At 40.6% G+C, this 24117-nt stretch overlaps 3 protein-coding genes across 8 annotated transcripts; 1 reads left to right on the top strand and 2 right to left on the bottom strand.

Annotated features, from left to right (window-relative positions):
- On the top strand, positions 1-1161 carry LOC131938755 (uncharacterized). The gene has a single exon (XM_059296906.1). The coding sequence runs from the start codon at positions 1-3 to the stop codon at positions 1159-1161; it is 1161 nt and encodes a 386-aa protein (XP_059152889.1).
- A 339-nt stretch (positions 1162-1500) lies between these two features.
- On the bottom strand, positions 1501-16597 carry LOC131937418 (sodium- and chloride-dependent taurine transporter). 6 transcript variants are annotated; one of them, XM_059294833.1, is made up of 14 exons: positions 16486-16597; positions 12437-12598; positions 12147-12278; positions 11423-11651; positions 9563-9695; positions 8420-8554; positions 7804-7907; positions 7153-7277; positions 6263-6375; positions 5886-6023; positions 4461-4560; positions 4038-4150; positions 2830-3009; positions 1501-1789 (listed from the first exon to the last, which is right to left on the bottom strand). In XM_059294833.1, exons 2-14 carry the CDS (start codon positions 12588-12590, stop codon positions 1601-1603), a joined length of 1845 nt encoding a protein of 614 aa, XP_059150816.1. In that variant the 5' UTR covers positions 12591-12598; positions 16486-16597; the 3' UTR covers positions 1501-1600. The 6 variants fall into 6 exon arrangements, with proteins under 6 accessions (XP_059150816.1, XP_059150834.1, XP_059150845.1 ...); XM_059294851.1 differs by having other exon boundaries at positions 16502-16533; XM_059294862.1 differs by lacking the exon at positions 16486-16597 and adding an exon at positions 15462-15481.
- Positions 16598-19457: 2860 nt separating this feature from the next.
- LOC131938748 (uncharacterized) lies at positions 19458-23326 on the bottom strand. Its single transcript, XM_059296894.1, has 2 exons — positions 23104-23326; positions 19458-20422 (listed from the first exon to the last, which is right to left on the bottom strand). Exons 1-2 carry the CDS (start codon positions 23324-23326, stop codon positions 19458-19460), a joined length of 1188 nt encoding a protein of 395 aa, XP_059152877.1.
- Between the last annotated feature and the right edge of the window lie 791 nt (positions 23327-24117).

The following is a 24117-nucleotide window of genomic DNA, read 5'->3' as shown; positions in this document are numbered from 1 at the left end:
ATGTTAAATACAATCCAGACGTTGCTTCAAGCGGATAACCAAGATGTCAGTCCTATAAATGTCATGTCATTGATGTCACTGAACACGACAAACCCAGCAGCCGACCCCATGGACGCGGGGGTGAGTACACCCCAGGGCGTTCACGTGAGCACGCCCACCAGCACACAGCTGTCCGGACTCATGAGCACTGACCTCCAGGAACTGCTCAATCTCATCACCTTCATCGTCATCCAAGCCGTCATCTTGTTCCCGGGGATCTTCCTCAACGCCCTCAACATTTACGTCTTCCTGAGGGTGGGGCTGGGGGACACGGTGGCCGTCTCCTTCTTCGCCCTCTCCCTGACGGACATGGGCTGTCTGATCATCGCCGCCTACAACTGGCTGTGCTACACACTGTACCGCCTGCCCGGGGGGTGGTCCGTGGACATGTTCTCCCTCATGTACCTGGGGGTGTGGTACTTCCAGGCCGTCTACGATGTGTCAATGCTCATCACCACCTACACGGCCGTCCAAAAATGCTGCTGCATCACCTCCCCGCTGCACTTCAAATCCGTCTTCACAAAAACCAGAACGAAAATCATCATCACAATCTTCTGGGCCTTCTGCATCGCCTCGTACGCGCCGCTTCTAGCGACTCAGGGCCTGCAGAAGACATTCAACTCCAAAACCAACTCCTCCATCTACACCATCTGGTTCGCCGCCAACAGAGAGGAGATCGTCGGCGCCAACGACATCATCGTCCGCATCATCCTACAGAACGCTTGTGAGGCTATCGTCATCACTTGCCTTTTTATTCTCATCTACAGTCTACGCCGGCAGTCCCAGTTCCGCCACTCCGCCTCCGTTCAAAGCTTCAGCTCCGGCTCCCAGTTCAGCAGCCGGGACGCCCTGAACAAGATTTCGGCCAAGGAACTGCAGGTTATCAAGTCCGTGACGCTCGTGTCCACCATCTTCGTCACGTGCAACTTCCCGCGCATCGTGCTGTCGGTCGCCCGGACCGTGGTGCCAGAGATGGACACTTTCAGGCGGTACCACAACATCCACCTGACCCTGCAGATGATCCGCCGCGTCATCGAGGTGTCGGGGGCCAGTGGCAACTTCATCATTTACTACAGGTTCAACACCAGGTTCAAGGACGTTGTTTCTAGTATCTTCACCTAGTATTGAAGTTCAAGGACGCTGTTTCTAGTATCTTCATCTATTATTGAAGTTCAAGGACATTGTTTCTCGTACCTTAAGCTGCCATTGATACTCTAAATCTGTGTGCAGCCTCAAAAGAGACACATTTCAGATCCTATTCAGACACTATCTGACTCCGCGCTGCCGAGGACCGTCTATTTTTGGAGTGCGAATAGTAGAGTTCAACCGGTGATGCAGCATCCAGAACAATAACGGGGAGAGAAGGGAGACAATCTGATCAATGTCACGTACTGTAATATTGCTTGAATGTGTGTATTTTTATATAGTAGAGGAAGCATAGATAAATGACCAATTCATATGTAATCTTCGTGTTTTTTATTATAAATACTAGTTAGAATTGTATACAACTATAGGCAGGAGATGAATATAAAACAATTTCAACATCAATTTATTTCGAGAGCTATAAACTTGATATTTGATAGACGTTCGACTCTGCATCGGCAACATAGCCGCCATTTTGACACGTGACCGACCCAGCAGAGGCGAGTTGTCTCTCCTGTAGCAGATGGTGCAGGCACCGTTCGTTCTCGTCTGCTGGTCTCTTCTGGTGCTTCTCGAGGCTGTAGGGCACAAGCAGTAGCTTGAACACCTGGGGGGGGGGGGGGGGGCGAGGAGAGACAATTAAAATATCTCAAATTCAAAATAATTAAAACAAATTTTTTGTTTAGTTTTAACATATTTAATAACGGTGAAAAACAATTGTTCTGTGGAAATTTGTTTTGAATCAGGAATTGCGTGTGAAAAATAATTTAAAAAATCTGATTGTTTTATGTTTATTTTTTTTTTAGAACGCAGCTACTTTTTTACTGATAATAATGTAATAATTGTAAGTGAAAACAGTCATTTTAAAAACCACGTAAATTAAGTCGAAATGTAAGTGACAACAAATATTTAGAGCATGGAGCTCTAAGTAATTAATATTTTTTTTCCGAGAAACCGCTACACAAGTTGCCAATAATAGTTTCTAAAAACTTACTTTATTATAGGTTTTACAATTTGTAGGAGATAATGTCTACATTTATGCTAATTTAGTTTACAAAATAAATTTTTGATGTAAAACTGTAATTATAGATATTGCTTTCTTATGACAATAATAATAGAATACTAATTCCATTAAACAAAATACTTGTATTGATCACCCTGTATCATTATGTTTTTTTTTACGATTTTTAAATTATAAAGTTGTTGTGTCCCTTGGTTTATTTATTTATGCATGGGAAGTAATTAAATTTTAATTTCAATATTTAAAAAAGGTTTTACTGTACAAAGTATCTAATGTAAAGAAAAAGATGAAATAAGATTATTACTAATTATTCAGTAACACAACAAAAGGAATTATATATCTTAATATTGACTTGTTTATTGACTTGTTTAACCATGCTATAGACAACACAAGTCATTCGTTGTAACCTTTATGTATGTTTGAAGGTTGGGGGTGAGGCTTAGATTAAGGTTAGATTGTGGTGAGGCTTAGATTAAGGTTAGATTGGGGTGAGGCTTAGATTAAGGTTAGATTGTGGTGAGGCTTAGATTAAGGTTAGATTGTAGGCCATGAATTAGATAAGTTTAAGGGGTGGGGGCTTGTTTGGTTTGTTTGTGAAGTCTTGTGATGGGTAAGTTGCTAATTACCTCCCATGTTGCGCCGTATCTGCAGAAATTATACAGACCAACGACAGGAATCCAAATGGCGGCGAACCCAGCCATTGTCCAGCCAATGGCCACACCCCATGGAGGGTAGACGTACATCCTGTGGCCGGGGCGTGAGTAGGTCAGCTCTGAGTAGTCGATGGTACTGAGAACAAACACGGCCTGGGGGGGGGGGGGTGGGGGGGGTGGGGGGGGGGGGTTAGGAGTGTTAACAGGGTGATAGTAGGGAATGGGGGATGTTAACAATTGTAGTATGGTGGGAAATGGGGGCAACCGTTAGTTGTCTTAGGAGTGCGGTGAATATATACGAATTCGTTACAACACTAACCATACAAAATATGGATAAAAAACTGACCATACAAAATATGGGTCAAACACTGACCATACAAAATATGGGTCAAAAACCGACCATACAACATATGGGTCAAACACTGACCATACAAAATATGAGTCAAACACTGACCATACAAAATATGGGTCAAACAATGACCATACAAAATATGGGTCAAACACTGACCATACAAATATGGGTCAAACATTGACCATACAAAATATGGGTCTAACACTGACCATACAAAATATGGGTCAAACACTGACCATACAAAATACGGGTCAAACACTGACCATACAAAATATGGGTCAAAAACCGACCATACAACATATGGGTCAAACACTGACCATACAAAATATGAGTCAAACACTTACCATACAAAATATGGGTCAAACAATGACCATACAAAATATGGGTCAAACACTGACCATACAAATATGGGTCAAACATTGACCATACAAAATATGGGTCTAACACTGACCATACAAAATATGGGTCAAACAATGACCATACAAAATATGGGTCAAACACTGACCATACAAATATGGGTCAAACATTGACCATACAAAATATGGGTCTAACACTGACCATACAAAATATGGGTCAAACACTGACCATATAAAATACGGGTCAAACACTGACCATACAAAATATGGGTCAAACATTGACCATACAAAATATGGGTCAAACACTGACCATATAGAATATGGGTCAAACACTGACCATATAAAATATGGGTCAAACATTGACCATACAAAATATGGGTCCAACTCTGACCATACAAAATACGGGTCAAACACTGACCATACAAAATATGGATGCCAACACTGACCATACAAAATATGGGTCAAACACTGACCATACAAAATATGGGTGCCAGCACAGTCCAGCAGATCAACATATAGGGCAGGGTGTGACGCATCCAAGAGTGTCCAACCATCATCACCACATTCTCGTAGAACCTTCTGATGCCTGAAACCACGGGAAATTGTTTGTAATAAAAGTATAACTAGATATTGAAACTCATATAATAATTACTTACAATATGTGAAATATTAAGACAAATTATTTAAGTTGCAAGTGGAATTACAAAGAATTATATGGTAAAGATATAAAATAGTTTTTAAAATATTTTGATATTTAAACGAATGTATAAACAATGCATATCTACGTGATCTCTTAGGTGAAGCCACGATAACATTTTAATGTCGTCAGGTTCAAAATGACGTGTCTTCCGTCTTTGGGTCACATCAAAATGACGTACCCCCCCCCCCCCACTTACCGTAGACGTAGGAGATCGCCACCAGCTCAAAGAACGCCACCAGCATGATGATGCGGCTACCTGTGTAGTAGTCAAACACTTGAAAGACGTACATCCCACCCTGAAAGTAGACATGACGTCTTACAAGACGTACTTCCCACCCTGTAAGTAGACATGACGTCTTACAAGACGTACTTCCCACCCTGTAAGTAGACATGACGTCTTACAAGACGTACATTCCACCCTGCAAGTAGACATGACGTCTTACAAGACATACATCCCACATGTAAGTATACGCTTTCAAGCATTACACATCCAAGCCACCTTTAATTCAACCATCGGAAATTACATCAACATCCAATATTTTGTAAAATATAGCAATCAGACAATACCTCATTGACCTCATTTAAACTCTGACATTATCTCACTGACCACGGTTAAACTCATATATTACTTCGATGACCACGGTTTTTACTCGGACATTACCTCACTGACCACTGTACAACCCGGACATTACCTCACTGACCACTATACAACCCCGACATTACCTCACTGACCACTGTACAACCCGGACATTATCTCATTGTACAACCCGGACATTACCTTACTGTACAACCCGGACATTACCTCACTGTACAACCCGGACATTACCTCACTGACCACTGTACAACCCGGACATTACCTCACTGTACAACCCAGACATTACCTCACTGTACAACCCGGACATTACCTCACTGACCACTGTACAACCAGGACGTTACCTCACCGACCACTGTACAACCCGGACATTACCTCACCGACCACTGTACAACCCGGACATTACCTCACTGTACAACCCGGACATTACCTCACTGTACAACCCGGACATTACCTTACTGACCACTGTACAACCCGCATATTACCTCACTGTACAACCCGGACATTACCTCACTGACCACTGTACAACCCGAACATTACCTCACTGACCACTGTACAACCCGGACATTACTTCACTGTACAACCCGAACATTACCTCACTGACCACTGTACAACCCGGACATTACCTCACTGACCACTGTACAACCCGGACATTACCTCACTGACCACTGTACAACCCGGACATTACCTCACTGACCACTGTACAACCCGGACATTACCTCAATGACCACTTTACAACCCGGACATTACCTCAATGACCACTGTACAACCCGGACATTACCTCACTGACCACTGTATAACATTGACATTACCTTACTGACCACTGAACAACCAAGCCATTACCTCACTGACCACTATACAACCCGGACATTACCTCACTGACCACTGTATAACATTGACATTACCTCACTGACCACTGTACAACCCGGATATTACCTCACTGACCACTGTACAACCCGGAGATTACCTCACTGACCACTGTACAACCCGGACATTACCTCACCGACCACTGTACAACCCGGACATTACCTCACTGACCATACTGAGACCGATGAGGAACATGATGGCACAACAAACTGCTGTCAAGATTTCCTTACGCCAACCTTTCCTGAACGTCTCAGGGTACTGGTCAACTATTGTGGTCACCACACCCTCCACACCCACAAACTGGTGAGACAAGTAGAGCGAGGGTGTCTTCAATTGAAACATTTCATTACATGTGTGTGAGAGAGTGCATGCGTATGTGCGTGTGGGTGTTTGTGTGTTTGAGTGCGTATGTACGTGAGAGCGTATGTGTACGTGTGCATGTGTGTGTGTATGAGTGTATGAGTGCGTATGTTTGTGTGAGAGTGTTTACGTGTTTGTGCGTACGTGCGTGTGTGTGCGTGTGTGCGTGTGTGACTCACCTGACTATCCAGGCCCAGCAAGATGAGCATGAGGAAGAAGAAGACTGACCAGAGTGGGGCTAGAGGCATCTGGGCCACGGCACTAGGGTAGGCGATGAAGGCTAGGCCAGGTCCTGGAATGTTTTTGACAAGCTGTATTTAATATTTGTGTTGCTTAAATCTGGCATGATTTACCATGGCGTCGATTAAAGTGTAATACATTTAGCTGTTTAACTTGGGTTGAGAACCATTGGAATATTTTTTTTAACATTTCACCACAATATCAAACCCTACTGATCTTAATGCTATATCAAACCCTACTGACCTAATGCTATATCAAACCCTACTGACCTAATGCTATATCAAACCCTACTGACCTGACAAACCCCGCTGACCTAATGCTACATCAAACCCTACTGACCTGACTCGGCCACTTGGCCAATAGACTTGCCCTGCTGTTTGGCCATGATGCTACATCAACCACTACTGACCTGACTCGGCCACTTGGCCAATCGACTTGCCCTGCTGTTTGGCCATGATGCTACATCAAGCCCTACTGACCTGACTCGGCCACTTGGCCAATAGACTTGCCCTGCTGTTTGGCCATGATGCTACATCAAACACTACTGACCTGACTCGGCCACTTGGCCAATCGACTTGCCCTGCTGTTTGGCCATGAAGCTACATCAACCCCTACTGACCTGACTCGGCCACTTGGCCAATAGACTTGCCCTGCTGTTTGGCCATGATGCTACATCAAACACTACTGACCTGACTCGGCCACTTGGCCAATCGACTTGCCCTGCTGTTTGGCCATGAAGCTACATCAACCACTACTGACCTGACTCGGCCACTTGGCCAATAGACTTGCCCTGCTGTTTGGCCATGAAGCTACATCAAACCCTACTGACCTGACTCGGCCACTTGGCCAATAGACTTGCCCTGCTGTTTGGCCATGAAGCCGAGGATGGTGAAGACGATGAAGCCAGCGAAGAACGACGTGCCAGAATTGACGCAGGCGAACAGGATCGAATCTCTGGAAGACATAAATAAAATTTGTTTCCTCTCTGAATTTGGGATCGAGCTAACGTCAATTGCCTATGGAATCAAACTTTTTTTATAACTTTTAATACTTTACAAATGTTATTTCGCACGTTCTAATATTTAAACGTTGTGTCACCATGATCTCACCTACCTGAAATACCTGACCTAACTACTTGACCTACCTGACCTACCTGACCCCACCTGACCTACCTACCTGACCTACCTGACCTAACTACCTCACCTACTTGACCTACCTGACCCCACCTGACCTACCTACCTGACCTACCTGACCTACCTACCTGACCTACCTGACCTACCTCACCTACTTGACCTACCTGACCCCACCTGACCTACCTACCTGACCTACCTGACCTACCTACCTGACCTACCTGACCTAACTACCTCACCTACTTGACCTACCTGATCCCACCTGACCTACCTGACCTACCTGGCATAACTACCTGACCTACCCACCTGACCTACCCACCTGACCTACCTACCTAACCTACCTGACCTACCTGTAGGAATTGTGGGTAAACTTGTTGTAACTGCCGAGTGCTGTCAGGGTGCCGAGCGCTATGGAGGAGGAGAAAAATATCTGTGTGCCGGCATCGACCCAGACCTGTGGGGTGGAGTGTTAACATTAGACCTGTGGGGTGGAGTGTTAACATTAGACCTGTGGGGTGGAGTGTTAACATTAGACCTGTGGGGTGGAGTGTTAACATTAGACCTGTGGGGTGGAGTGTTAACATTAGACCTGTGGGGTGGAGTGTTAACATTAGACCTGTGGGGGAGTGTTAACATTAGATATGTGGGGTGGAGTGTTAACATTAGACCTGTGGGGTGGAGTGTTAACATTAGACCTGTGGGGTGGAGTTTAACATTTGATCTGGGGTGGAGTGTTAACATTTGACCTGTGGGGTGGAGTGTTAACATTAGACCTGTGGGGTAGAGTGTTAAGATTAGACCTGTGGGGTGGAGTGTTAACATTAGACCTGTGGGGTGGAGTGTTAACATTAGACCTGTGGGGGAGTGTTAATATTAGATATGTGGGGTGGAGTGTAACATTAGACCTATGGGCCCAGCTCTGTGAGGCTATCCCCCACCCACCCACACCACCCCCACCCATCTTACCGTAGTCTCGCCCAACTTGGTCAGGTTAGGCTTGAGATAAAACTCTACGCCGTCAGCAGCACCGTCCAGCATGGAGTTTCTGACCAACAAGATGACCATGAACAGGTAGGGGGAGGTAGCCGTCACGTACATCACCTGGCCAAATGTCCAGTTCAAAACATCATTACGTCAATACGTCTCGCACAACGAACAAAACATCGTTACCTCAGGACGTCTCGCACAACGAACAAAACATCGTTATCTCTACACGTCTCACACAACGAACAAAACATCGTTACCTCAGGACGTCTCGCACAACGAACAAAACATCGTTACCTCAGGACGTCTCGCACAACGAACAAAACATCGTTATCTATACACGTCTCACACAACGAACAAAACATCATTACCTCAGGACGTCTCACACAACGAACGAAACATCGTTACTTCAGGACGTCTCGCACAACGAACAAAACATCGTTACCTCAGGACGTCTCACACAACGAACAAAACATCGTTACCTCAGGACGTCTCGCACAACGAACAAAACATCGTTACCTCAGGACGTCTCACACAACGAACAAAACATCGTTACCTCAGGACGTTTCACACAACGAACAAAACATCGTTATCTCTACACGTCTCACACAACGAACAAAACATCATTACCTCAGGACGTCTCACACAACGAACAAAACATCGTTACCTCAGGACGTTTCACACAACGAACAAAACATCGTTACCTCAGGACGTCTCACAGAACGAACAAAAAATCGTTACCTCAGGACGTCTCGCACAACGAACAAAAAATCTTTACCTCAGGACGTCTGACATAACGAACAAAACGGTGTTCACACAGTTCTTCAAACAACAAACAATTGTTAACTTTAGGTGTTTTATACAACGAACAAAAGTTAACTCTAGGTGTTTCATACAACGAATAAAAGTTAACATTAGGTGTTTCATTCAACGAACAGCTTAACTTTAGGCGTTTCAAACAACAAACCAATTTAATGCACCATGTGTCTGGAAAACCAAATAAAAATGTAATACTAAGTTCCTTACACAACAAACTTAACGATGACAACACGGTGTTTCGCATAACGAACACAACTTTAAAACCGTGCTGCTTCGCACAACGAACTCAACCAACGTGAGACCCACCTTCCCGGAGGACTTGATCCCCTTACAGATACACAGGTAGACTACGACCCAGGCCAGGAGCAGACACAGGGTCAGGTCCCACTTCAGGATGCCCACGTCATCAATGCCGTCTGTGATTGCCAGAACTTTATTTCTGTCAGACATCAAGTTTTAAAACGTCAGAACTTTATTTCTGCCGGACATCAAGTTTTAAAACGTCAGAACTTTATTTCTGCCGGACATCAAGTGGGTTTTAAAACGTCTCAACACATGTGTAAGTTATCGTCTTTCGGTCAGATTTTATTTCACTAAAGTCTGTCTCTCGGCCACCAGTCTCTACTAGTCTATCACGTGACCGATCATTAGAAAGCAGAAAATAAAGAAAAATTTATTACAGTAGCAATCTTTTGCTGAGACAGCCAACAGAAGAGGTCTTAACACAGTGGTCGGTTGCATGATTTCTGAGTTGCATGATTTCTGAGTTGCATGATTTCTGAGTTGCATGATTTTTGAGACTTGTATGATTTCTGAGATTTGCATGATTTCTGAGTTGCATGATTTCTGAGACTTGTATGATTTCTGAGAATTGTATGCTTTCTGAGACTTGTATGATTTCTGAGACTTGTATGATTATAGATTGTGCCGTATGTAACATGTATGCGCTAAATGCCACGTGAGCTCTGCAAGAAGGAAATGTCATATCCCAGGGGCATTTGCTATGAGTCATATGCCTTATGTCATATGTCATATGGTTCCCAGCTTTCGTCCAATATTGGCTTTAGGACAAGACTTTCGTCGAGACTCAGCAATTTTAGATCTACGATTGACGCCTATTGATTGGACCAGCAATCACACAACTACGAGTGTCTTTTGTTTACATCTGGAGTGTTTGTATACAGCTGTCTTACTGTCTGCATAAAATGAGGTCTAGAGGTGAATAGGGCAGGGGCGTAGCGAGGGGGGGGGGGCGGGGGGGCGGACCGCACCGGGTGACACCGTTTAGGGGGGTGACACCAAGGCAAAAAATAGCAAAATATATAGAGCAAAACTTGAGAGGGGGTGCAAATCGAAAGTTTGAGGGGGGTGCAAATCAAAAGTTTGAGGGGGGTGCAAATCGAAAACTTGAAAGTTTGTCCCCGGGAAGGGTCGCTACGCCTCTGGGGGTGACACCATTAAGTGCCGCACCGGGTGACACCCGACCTCGCTACGCCACTGGAACAGGATAAGTCGGGTTGACCTAACAAAGGTCATGTCAACATGGTTTCTTACCTGTGTTATTATTTTATTTTTACCCAAATTTGTTGTCATTACAATTGATTTCAGTCCGTCTAATGGATTAAAGCTTTCAATTAAAATGTAAATAATACTTCATTATATATATATATATATATATATATATATATATATATATATATATATATATATATATATATATATATATATATATATATATATGTATTTATATATATATATATATATAGAGAGAGAGAGAGAGAGACAGACAGACAGACAGACAGACAGACAGACAGACAGACAGACAGACAGACAGACAGACAGACAGACAGACAGACAGACAGACAGACTGACAGACAGACAGACAGACAGACAGACAGACAGACAGACAGACAGACAGACAGACAGACACACAGACAGACAGACAGACAGACAGGCAGACAGACAGACAGACAGACACAGAGAAATACACAAAGAGATACACAGAGAACAGATACGGGCTATGGGACATTAAAAACCTAAACAAAATTATCCTGTAAAATATGTAAATACTCCTGTGGTGAAAACTAAACATTCTAACCCCCACGGACACATTGTAAGTGCACGAATGTCCAGCTGTGCATGGACACACTGCATGAGTGTACTCACTCCCAGTACTCCGTGACGGGGTCGGTCAGCGTGTCCAGCGGCCGTCCAGTCTCCAGCGAGGTCTGGCTGAAGTTGAGCGAGCAGCTGGGCGTGTTCCAGGTGTGGTTACAGCCCTGCCACGGCAGCTCAGAGGTGAAGGACGCGAAGAAGTAGTAGAAGGCCCAGGCCAGGATGACGTTGTAGTAGCAGTTGAGGAAGAAGACGATGATACAGGAGGACAACCCGATTCCTGGAATAGAGGAGGGATATAGGACAACCCGATTCCTGGAATACAGGAGGGATTAAGGACAACCCGGTGACTGGAATAGAGGAGGGATTAAGGACAACCCGATGCCTGGAATACAGGAGGGATTAAGGACAACCCGATTCCTGAAATACAGGAGGGATTAAGGACAACCCGATGCCTGGAATAGAGGAGGGATTAAGGACAACCCGATGCCTGGAATAGAGGAGGGATTAAGGACAACCCGATGCCTGGAATAGAGGAGGGATTAAGGACAACCCGATGCCTGGATTAGAGGACGCGGCTGTAAACCTCTTACACTAAACTACTACACAGTTTTAAAGGTGTTTTAAGACTTTACGAGGCCTTCAGTTATTTGTTCGAAATAGTTGCACAAAAACAGATCAAGACATGACTGGATGCTACAGACAGACAGATGACCTACCCTGAAACAGTGGCACCAAATGACCTACCCTGAAACAGTGGCACCAAATGACCTACCCTGAAACAGTGGCACTATCTTCCATGCTTGTAGACCTCCCTGGCTCATGAACTGACCAATGGCCACCTCCAGATAGAACAAGGGGATTCCCCCAAATATCACAGACAGGAAATACGGGATTAGGAAAGCCCCTGAAACAAAATAGTATTTAGTTTAGCCTATGATGATATACTATGGGTTATTTAGGGTCGTAACACAATCTTATGTAAATGTATTTACATCTATTGGACGTAAACAAACACGTGTGTGTAAACAGGTATGTATTACACACACCTGTAACTTGACCTACCCCCGCCATTTTTAAAACACAGGTACGGGAACCTCCAGACGTTGCCCAGGCCGACAGAGAAACCGATACAGGCCAACAGGAAGTCGATGGCCTTGCTCCAGGTCTCACGAATAGTGCCACGTCTGCTGACCTCGTCTGCTGCTTCAGCTTTCATGACGTCACCTACGGGAGAAAGTCATATGACTATGAACAACAGACGGTAAAGTCAACAGTCAGTAACATAAAGTCAACAATGAGCTACATAAAGTCAACAATGAGCTACATAAAGTCAACAATGAGCTACATAAAGTCAACAATGAGCTACATAAAGTCAGCAATGAGCTACAGAAAGTCAGCAATCAGACTACAGACGGTACCGTTGACTATCAGTAAAAGACAGCTCTAAAATGTACTCGCCTAATGTCTACAGAAACATGAAGTGCCAGAAATTATTTCCTCACTAACCCTCCTAGCTGATTGATCAAGATCTGTATTCAACTGACTTTAACAAACCCCACCTCAGTCCAACAGAACTAGAAAAGGTAAATCAACTTCCCCACCCACTTTTACCCTCCTACCTGATACCCCCACCATTATTGTAACCCACCCACTAGATTCCCCTCCCAGCCTCCCCTATTGTTCCTATATTCCCATGTCATGAATGTTAAAGAGGTTTATTTTAAAGTAGTCACATAAAAACTGCTGAATGACATTTGATTATTTCACTGCATTGTCAGCACAGTGGAGTGGCATGCTAGAAGGACAGTGGCAATAAAATACTTGGGAGACGACATAAAAGTCAAATAAAAACAAGCTGATATTTGGATACAAGTCTGCATGTGGGTATTTCGTTCTTAGACATTTCGTTAGAGCTCCTACAAACCAAACTGTGCTTAATAAAGCCAGACAGACGAATTAGCAGAAAAGCAATTAGCCTCTGTGACAATCTAAACAATTTGGAAATAACACGAGCGTGGAATTATCCATACATATGTCTCAATGTCTGTTGTGACAAATAATCTAAGGGATAACTTAAGCCATATACATGTATGTATATATATATATATATATATATATATATATATATATATATATATATATATATATATATATATATATATATATATATATATATATATATATATATATATATACATACATGTATATATATATATATATATATATATATATATATATATATATATATATATATATATATATATATATATATACATGTATGTATATATATATATATATATATATATATATAATAACGTCAACCAATTCCTCCCCCATTCAGTGTATATTTCTGTTTCAAACTCACAATACCTTTGTCATTTATTGATGGTTTTTCTTTAATGAAATTCTTTAAAATATATTTGACAACACATAATTTGACAACACATAATTTGGCAACACACAATTTGACAACACATAATTTGACAACACATAATTTGAAAAGGGGTCATCCATAAATGACGTCACGCTTTTTTTGACGATTTTTACCTCCCCCCCTCCCCTCCGTCAAACGTCGTCACAAAAAGCCAGACCCCCCCCCCCCCTAAAATGACGTCACACCTTAACCTACAACCCCCCTCAAAATTGCAGTTGAATTTTTTAAAAACATCGATATTTTTCCAAAATCTTGTCTAAACTATTACAATTTATTAAAACAGTTATCTAAAACGCAAAATAACGTCTAAAATTCGTTTTCTAACATTGCTTTTTTTATAATTCAAAAATGTGACGTCGCAACATCTGACCCCCCCCCCCCTCCCCCTCATCACACATCGTCACAAAATTATGGACCCCCCTCCCCCCTACGAGTGTGACGTCATTTATGGATGACCCCAAACACATAATTTGACAACACATAATTTGATAACACGTAATTTGACAACACATAATGTGACCACATAATTTGACAATACATAATTTGGCATCACATAATTGACCCTAAACAACGTTTGTGTTTGTGACACACGACTTACACATTTGCTGGAAATGCTCAAACCTCTGTGAGATATAATGTTACATCGGTCATCATTCATAGATTGATGGAAATCATACCAGTCAAATCGAATATGCTGGGAAATAGCTCTGGTCGTTCCAACACAATATGTCCATAGTACTTCAAGGTTTACATTAACAGGGTTGCTCAAAAATGTCTGAAGATCTGTGGGTTGTACGGCACAACCCGTTTCATGAGATCTAGTCAACCGGTTTAATGGGATTTGCTACGTAAAAAAATCACAAAATTTCTTGTTTTTCGTCATGATGGGTTTCTTGCACTTTTGGGTACTTTGTCCAGTTTTGTATTAAGAAAATAATTACTTTAATGAGAAAAAAACATTGTATGTGTTTAAATTACCATTTTTATGACACTATTAATTAAAAAATAATCAATTTTTTCCGATCTAATAAGCTCTCAAATAAAAGTTTTATATCAATCATCATATTGGATTTTGGTATCAATGGAAAGCTTGACTTCTTGTGTGTTTTATAATCCTAATTTCTATATTCTCATAAACACCCAAAGCTTACAATCCGCTTTGCAGTTTTTACAGATATGGTATTTTCGTGACCTACTTTTCGTTAATTTTTGCTGTTTTTCTCAGTTCGCAGGTTTTTAACACTAAAAAGCCTACTACTTTTTTATTTATTAAACAATGCCAACCATTTTTTCAGTAATTGTTCTTCATGCAAAAATACAACTTTAGTTACGAGGGAATTATGGTGGCTTTCATAGAAAAAAAAGTATTTGGTAACTAATACGCACATTTTTTAAAATTTTGGATACTAAAAAGGGTACGATTTTTTACACCTTGTGAAATTCTTACTAGTAGCTATTTCAAAAAGTTGTCGTGACAAAAGTTTTAAAATATACTGAAATATAAGCAGTTTAAATTTGATTGCTATAAGTGCATAAATAAAAAAGCCTTCGCACTTTTAAAAGTACCAAAAAAATTCAAAATGGCGGAGGTTTTTTTGGGTTTCCATGACAACCAAAATTGTTTTCAACCCTTTTTTGTGGGTTAATACTTACTTTCATGTGCCAAACATGGTAATAGTATTCAAAAGGCCTTTGATCTTTAATTGTAAAAAATAAATTAAAAAAAACGAACGTTTGAGAATTTTTTCTCATTGTCATTAGTTGAAGTCTCTGCTGAATGATTGTCACAGTCCAGTTCTTGTAGTATAGGTCCAGTCACCTGCCTCTCAACGCTTGACTGGTTACAACTGCCGGCGAATTGAACACACAACAAATACAGTTTTATATTTCAAACAACAAACTGGGCGTAAGAAAGAAAAAACAACACAGTAAAGGGAGCAGGAAGTGAATCCTCAGTGAAAACAAACTGTAAACAAGAGACTGGCTTTAAGCTGTGTGTGGAATAACAGGGGTCAGGGGTCTCTATATAGGGGTCATAGAGTCTAGCAGCCCATTTTTCATAAAGGTGGTTAATCGTAGGTCAACGTTACAAACTGAAGTACCATAACCTCACCACAAACATCACCACAAACATCACAACAAAAGCACCACAGAATCACCACAAACAGCACCACAAACATCACCACAAAAGCACCACAGAATCACCACAAACAGCACCACAAACAGCACCACAAACATCACCACAAACAGCACGACAAACATCACCACAAACATCACCACAAACATCACCACAAACATCACCACAAACAGCACCACAAACATCACCACAAACATCACCACAAAAGCACCACAGAATCACCACAAACATCGCCAAAAACATCACAACAAACATCACCACAAACATCACCACAAACATCACCACAAACAGCACCACAAACATCACAACAAACATCACCACAAACAGCACCACAAACATCACTACAACCCGCACCAAAAAAAGCTGAAAGAAAACAACGAGTGGCTAGTAGCACCACAAACAACAGCATGTTTTGGCGAATGAGGATATACAAACTTAAAAAAACAAACAAAGGCTGTATCAGCGTAAGATTACCCCGACTAACAGTTTAAAAACCAAAGAATGTGTTTTATTTCATCTATTGTTGTAAGTTACGCTTACCTTAGGCCACACATACCGTGGGTCAGTCGTCTGCTATACCACACTCGTCTGCAGGTGTGTGCTGAATTTAGGGCCCACACAATTTTGTCGCGGTAAAACAGGTAAAAATTCGTGCTCTTCACAGTAGTTTATATGTCAAAGTACAAGCAGTATAAAACCAGTAGATAACTCAAGTATATTTTTTTATCTTCGTGAGATCAGTGTCGTACAAGCAGAATTCTAATTGGCCTATTCTATATATATATATATATATATATATATATATATATATATATATATATATATATATATATATATATATATATATATATATATGTATGTACAGGATATATAAAGAGAGAGGGAGAACATATAAATGTATGTATACAAGTAAACATCGCCTAACAGGTAGACTGCTAACCCAAAAGTAGCGAATTCGAATCCGAATTCAAGTTAGTCAAACGTCCCTGAGTCCACCCAGCTATTATGAGTACCTAGCTCACTTTAGGGAAATTAAAGGCGGCTGGGCATAGTGCTGACCACATCTTCCCAATGGTCTAAAGAGGATTCTTTACTTTATAGATATAAGCCTACATAAAAGAGAGGTCTGTGTTTGAATAACAAAGTGGTTTTAAGTTATAGAAATTTTGTTTGGTAAACAATGTTTACAGCGATAGGAGAATGATTTCGGAATGGCCTTGACCCTATTGATAGTGACACCTTAGCCTTGGTCCTGTTGATAGTGACACCTTTATCCAACAAACTTGATGGTGTTAAGCTGTCGTTCACTATTAAAATGTATCGTTACGTCATCAGCACAATCATCTCCAGAAGGTTTGTTAACATAACAATGACAGCCTACGACTTCGTGACCACCCCCCCCCCTCCTCCCCCAGCACACACACACACTAACCATAACTGTATTACTAATCAGCTAATTAAGTCTAGATTTTTTAAAATATGAGATTCAAGCTAATCTATTTGAGTCGAGTGACAACTGTTTCGTCTATGTTTTAGGTTCGTAAATTACACTACCCACTGCCTCTACCAACATTCATGCTTGATTCTTGATCGTGTGATACGTGATTGTTAGTGTGATTTTTACTTTCTCGTATATACGAAGTATAGAGAAAGTATTGTAATCGTGCACAAAAATAACATGAAATTTTGACAGTTTTCACCGTTTTACTCCTCAGTCCTTCATCACATCCTGAGTATAGGGGACTTATTTTAATTGGGTAAAAATTATAAATACAAATATATAAACGTTTTGGCGTTTTATGCGTTATCGAGTCGTAAAAACTGGACTTGGCAATTCTGCCCGTATGTCTGTGTGTCTGTGTGTCTGTCTGTGTGTAAACACGATAAATTGAGTACCGTTACAGCTAGGTTGATGAAATTTCATATATAAGTATTTTATCAAAGTCGTAGATCCTGATAAACTTTTGAGCGATTCCCGATAACCGAAAGCGGTACTTTTTCTACTTTGAATTTTTCAAAGGCATATAAGTTGCGTACTATTTTAGATAGATGCATGAAATTTCACACGTAAGTAAAAGATCTAATTCTCTACCTTCTTTCAAATTTTGAGTAATTTCCGTTGAACGGAAGTACTAATTTACGCTATTTCCGATTTCTCAACTGTCAAAATTTCATGTTATTTTTGTGCACGATTACAATACTTTCTCTATACTTCGATATACGAGAAAGTAAAAATGGATAACAAATATTGTCTATGTCCTGAGTTGCCATCCCTCGTAATTTTATATTAGAATATTCGAGAAAGTTTAGGGGAGATCACTCCCGGTTTTTTGAACCAGCTGCTAAAAATATCCGCCTCGGTTTTACCCGCTGACGTTACCGAATTGAAGGAATCGGGTAGTTCACACACACACACACACACACACACACACATTACCTTCCCCGCACACCCTCACACCCCACACATAACATACTGTGTATCAGTGTGGTACGTGTTCAGTGGGGATCCCCGAAGGCTAGTTACACATTTTTTAATCTATCATAATAGAGTTAGCATTGTCGATCGCTATAGCACGCTACTGAACCAAACCACAAGTCATAAACATTGTACTAGCAACAAGCCAAACAGCTTAACTGTAATCCTAAATCCTAATCCTTGGTCTAACACTAACTGTAATGTCTATATACAGAGTTAAGATATCGAGGTTTAATCAACACAGGATTTTAGTAATCGATTCCAGAACGATTTAGGTGGCCACACGTGATTGTATGGTGGTGATTGCGTGATTGTGTTTGTATAGTGATTGCTTGATGGTGATTGTGTGGTAAACTGCTTTCCCAAATATGACGTCAGATTGTTTTTCAACAAAACGTCACGAAGTCAGTAACTGCCATCTTGTCTGGATGACTTTGACATTTTTAAAGTCATTCAACCTAAGTCATGCAATCTTAATGATCGACACATTTTACTATTTTGATTTGACATCAACATTTTCTCTGGAAAAAAATCTGGGCACTTGAAGTAGTGTAAAAACGTGGGTAACTTCCCAGATTTAGCAGATAGTGTGGGTTTCAGAATGTAAGTAGCAGATCTAGAATGTTCCATAAGATAGACTTTTTTAAATTTTTTGTTTAATATATGTGATGCGTTATGATCTTTCTTCGTTTTAGAATTACTCATACACTTGCAAAATACTTGATGTAATTCATAGGTTTAGGACAGGGGTCGGCAACCTTTCGAAGCGGAAGAGCCAAAAGTTACAATTTTCAAAATTTCCCTGGTTTTAAAGAGCCACTAACATACATTTTTTTATTACAAGTATTTTATTTTTTTATTAAGATTATTAGTATTTGTGCAAGGAGCTGGAGAGCCGCATCTTGACATCAAAAGAGCCGCATGCGGCTCGCGAGCCGCAGGTTGCCGACCCCTGGTTAAGGACACTGTCTAAAGTAGACTTGATTCTACTGCTCATGATGTCTTAAGTAGATTTGAACCTACTGCTCATGATGTCTTAAGTAGATTTGAACCTACTGCTCATGACGTCTAAAGTAGATTTGAACCTACTGCTCATGCTGTAGTAGGCGAATATGTTGACGCTGGAGCTAACCGCCTCCAGCAGGAGCCCCAGGCTGTATGACGTCAGGAAGAGATTCTTCAGACGACCGAAGTCGTTGAAGCCAGGGACGATGTTTCTGGCGGCAACCACCACGTTGCTTGGCAGGTTGCAGGCGATGAATATCGTCATGATGACGACGATAAGTTTGGAGGTTTTTGTTTCCTTCGTCGTCTTCACGTCGCCCTTGGAATACCCTTGACCTTTGGTATCATCACAACCTTGACCCTTGACGCCAGTGGTAGAGTCTCGTTTTGTCTTCCTCTCCTGTCTCGTGAGATTAGCTTCAGCGTGGCTGGGTATCTCTGATCCTGAGATCACTTTGTACCGCCATTTTGTTGCCCGTTTCAATGACGTAATCATGACGACCGTGCACATGAGGATGAGAATAAAGTTGGCGAAAGGTAAAACAAGAAAGAGTGCCACGTTGACGATTTCGTCGATTTTTCCCTTAGTCACGTAGACGTAGAACAACTTTGTCACGTTCGTGGTCTGGTCGACCTTGACCTGGATCTCGCGGACAGTAAACATCCACAGGTAGCTAAAGGCTACCGCCAGGGTCACTGTGGCTACCGTGGCTACCGAGCTTCTAGCCGTGATGATCTGCCTGGACCTGAAGGGTAGCACGACAGACAGACAGCGCTGGACAGAGATGATGGCTGTCATCCAGCACGTCAGACGCGACACGACGACGCGCGGCAAGGCGGCCGTCATGACGTACAGGCTGAAAGGGTCGAAGGTCAGGTATGGGGGGTCGAGAAGTTCAAGGCCGTAACAGACGGATGACCAGAGGGTGATGAGGACAGAGACTAGGTCGAGGACAGACAGCCCAAACAACAGGATGGTCACGCTGTCCTGGAGGCCTGGGGGAAAAATGGGAAGTGTTAACTGGTTTATGTTGTGTTTTCATTCTGTTTGTGTTGTGTTTTCATTCTGTTTGTGTTGTGTTTCCATTCTGTTTGTGTTGTGTTTTTATTCTGCTTGTGTTTTGTTTTTATTTCTTTGTGTTGTGTTTTCATTCTGTTTGTGTTGTTTCCATTCTGTTTGTGTTGTGTTTTAATATGTTTGTGTTGTGTTTTCATTCTGTTTGTGTTTTGTTTTCATTCTGTTTGTGTTGTGTTTTTATTCTGCTTGTGTTTTGTTTTTATTTGTTTGTGTTGTGTTTTCATTCTGTTTGTGTTGTGTTTTAATATGTTTGTGTTGTGTTTTAATATGTTTGTGTTTTGTTTTAATTCTGTTTGTGTTGTGTTTTAATATGTTTGTGTTGTGTTTCCATTCTGTTTGTGTTGTGTTTTAATATGTTTGTGTTGTGTTTTCATTCTGTTTGTGTTTTGTTTTCATTCTGTTTGTGTTGTGTTTTTATTCTGCTTGTGTTTTGTTTTTATTTGTTTGTGTTGTGTTTTCATTCTGTTTGTGTTGTGTTTTAATATGTTTGTGTTTTGTTTTAATATGTTTGTGTTGTGTTTTCATTCTGTTTGTGTTGTGTTTTTTATTCTGTCTGTGTTGTGTTTTAATATGTTTGTGTTGCGTTTTAATTATGTTTGTGTTGTGTTTTAATTCTGTTTGTGTTTTGTTTTAATATGTTTGTGTTGTGTTTTAATATGTTTGTGTTGTGGTTTAATTCTGTTTGTGTTTTGTTTTAATTCTGTTTGTGTTTTGTTTTAATATGTTTGTGTTGTGTTTCAATATGTTTGTGTTGTGTTTTAATTCTGTTTGTGTCTTGTTTTAATTCTGTTTGTGTTGCGTTTTAATTCTGTTTGTGTTGTGTATTAATTCTGTTTGTGTTTTGTTTTAATATGTTTGTGTTGTGTTTTAATATGTTTGTGTTGTGGTTTAATTCTGTTTGTGTTTTGTTTTAATTCTGTTTGTGTTGTGTTTTAATATGTTTGTGTTTTGTTTTAATATGTTTGTGTTGTGTTTTAATATGTTTGTGTTGTGGTTTAATTCTGTTTGTGTTGTGTTTTAATATGTTTGTGTTTTGTTTTAATATGTTTGTGTTGTGTTTTCATTCTGTTTGTTTTGTGTTTTAATATGTTTCTGTTGGTTTTTCATTCTGTTTGTGTTGTGTTTTAATATGTTTGTGTTTTGTTTTAATATGTTTGTGTTGTGTTTTAATATGTTTGTGTTGTGGTTTAATTCTGTTTGTGTTTTGTTTTAATTCTGTTTGTGTTGTGTTTTAATATGTTTGTGTTTTGTTTTAATATGTTTGTGTTGTGTTTTAATATGTTTGTGTTGTGGTTTAATTCTGTTTGTGTTTTGTTTTAATTCTGTTTGTGTTGTGTTTTAATATGTTTGTGTTTTGTTTTAATATGTTTGTGTTGTGTTTTCATTCTGTTTGTTTTGTGTTTTAATATGTTTCTGTTGTGTTTTCATTCTGTTTGTGTTGTGTTTTAATATGTTTGTGTTTTGTTTTAATATGTTTGTGTTGTGTTTTAATAAGTTTGTGTTGTGTTTTAATTCTGTGTGTGTTTAGTTTTAATTCTGTTTGTGTTGTGTTTTAATATGTTTGTGTTGTGTTTTAATAGGTTTGTGTTGTGTTTTAATTTGTTTGTGTTGTGTTTTCATTCTGTTTGTGTTGTGTTTTAATATGTTTGTGTTTTGTTTTAATATGTTTGTGTTGTGTTTTAATTCTGTTTGTTTTGTGTTTTAATTCTGTTTGTGTTGTGTTTTAATTCTGTTTGTGTTGTGTTGGTTTAGGAAAACTTTTATCTGCTTATTGTTTTATTCATTGAGCTAGATGAAATCTACTATCTAACAAAACATATAAATCTGCATTCATTGTTCTAGATGAAGTCTACTCTTTAGCAAGACATACATAAATTTGCATTTATTAAGCAAGTTAAAGTCTATTCTCTGTTCAAACTGCTAGGTTAAAAACATATAAAAATGAACGTGAGAATATTTGTTGGCAAGCCTGAAGAAAGTTCTAGCTCAAGACATCGTCCCACAGCAACAGCCTGCTGTTGTACCCACAGTGTTCAGCCAAATATCGACTCGGTACTTGTTCAGTTTCTTGGGGTGGGGAAGGGGAAAGGGAAGGGGAGGGGGGGGGGCTTTAAAGACCAGAGCTGTAGAACGTGTGCCGTAGAGAATTATAAAAACTGGATCTACCTGTAAATGACTTATCTGGATAATGACCTTCCTGTCAACGACATATGTCAATGACCAACCTACCAATGACCTACCTACCAATGACCTACCTACCAATGACCTACCTACCAATGACCTATCTGCCAATGACCTACCTACCAATGACCTACCTACCAATGGCCTATCTGCCAATGACCTACCTACCAATGACGTACCTACCAATGACCTATCTGCCAATGACCTACCTACCAATAACCTACCTACCAATGACCTATCTGCCAATGACCTACCTACCAATGACCTATCTGCCAATGACCTACCTACCAATGACCTACAATGACCTACCTAACTACCAATGACCTATCTACCAATGACCTATCTACCAATGACCTATCTACCAATGTCCTATCTAGCAATGACCTATCTACCAATGACCTATCTACCAATGACCTACCATGTCTTTTAAAGACCATGATATTGATGACGTTTGTGACGATGCCCAGACCGCTGACCCCAGCAGACAGAAAGACTGGCACCAAGATGTTGAACCAGAACTGGAACTGGTCACTCAGGTCAGCTGACATGCTGGGGGGAGAGGTCGCTGTGACCTGTCCTTGACCTGGTGACGTGGCAAAGGTCAAGTCACTCAACACGTGACGTGTGACAGTCACATCCATGGTGTCAGCAAGCGGGCGCAGATAGTACACAAACGGTATCTGTAGGTAGTACACAAACGGTATCTGTAGGTAGTACACAAACGGTATCTGTAGGTAGTACACAAACGGTATCTGTAGGTAGTACACAAACGGTATCTGTAGGTAGTACACAAACGGTATCTGTAGGTAGTACACAAACGGTATCTGTAGGTAGTACACAAACGGTATCTGTAGGTAGTACACAAACGGTATCTGTAGGTAGTACACAAACGGTATCTGTAGGTAGTACACAAACGGTATCTGTAGGTAGTACACAAACGGTATCTGTAGGTAGTACACAAACGGTATCTGTAGGTAGTACACAAACGGTATCTGTAGGTAGTACACAAACAGTATCTGTAGGTAGTACACAAACGGTATCTGTAGGTAGTACACAAACGGTATCTGTAGGTAGTACACAAACGGTACTACACAAACGGTAGTACACAAACGGTATCTGTAGGTAGTACACAAACGGTATCTGTAGGTAGTACACAAACGGTATCTGTAGAAAATCTTAAGACTGTTATTATATTAATAATGATGACGATAACATTGTTTTATTTCTACAAATATTGAACACTACACCTAATTATATCGATTTTTTTAAACTTTGGTTCATTCTCAACCAATTACAACACAGATTTTGAAGACAATGTTGTAATTCTTTGTTTACAAAGTGCAGAACTGTGTTCATGTATTCTCCCTATGGAAATTACATCGCGTTTGTCTTCGTATTAAAAGAGATCTGACTGCAAGAGTCCAATTAATTT

This window comes from Physella acuta, unplaced genomic scaffold (genome assembly GCF_028476545.2).
Source record: "Physella acuta isolate Inbredline_101_S28 unplaced genomic scaffold, ASM2847654v3 ptg000017l, whole genome shotgun sequence".
In the NCBI taxonomy this organism is placed as follows: Eukaryota; Metazoa; Mollusca; class Gastropoda; family Physidae; genus Physella; species Physella acuta.
Note: the sequence above shows the minus strand (reverse complement) of the source record. Positions and strands in the feature narration are given on the sequence as shown.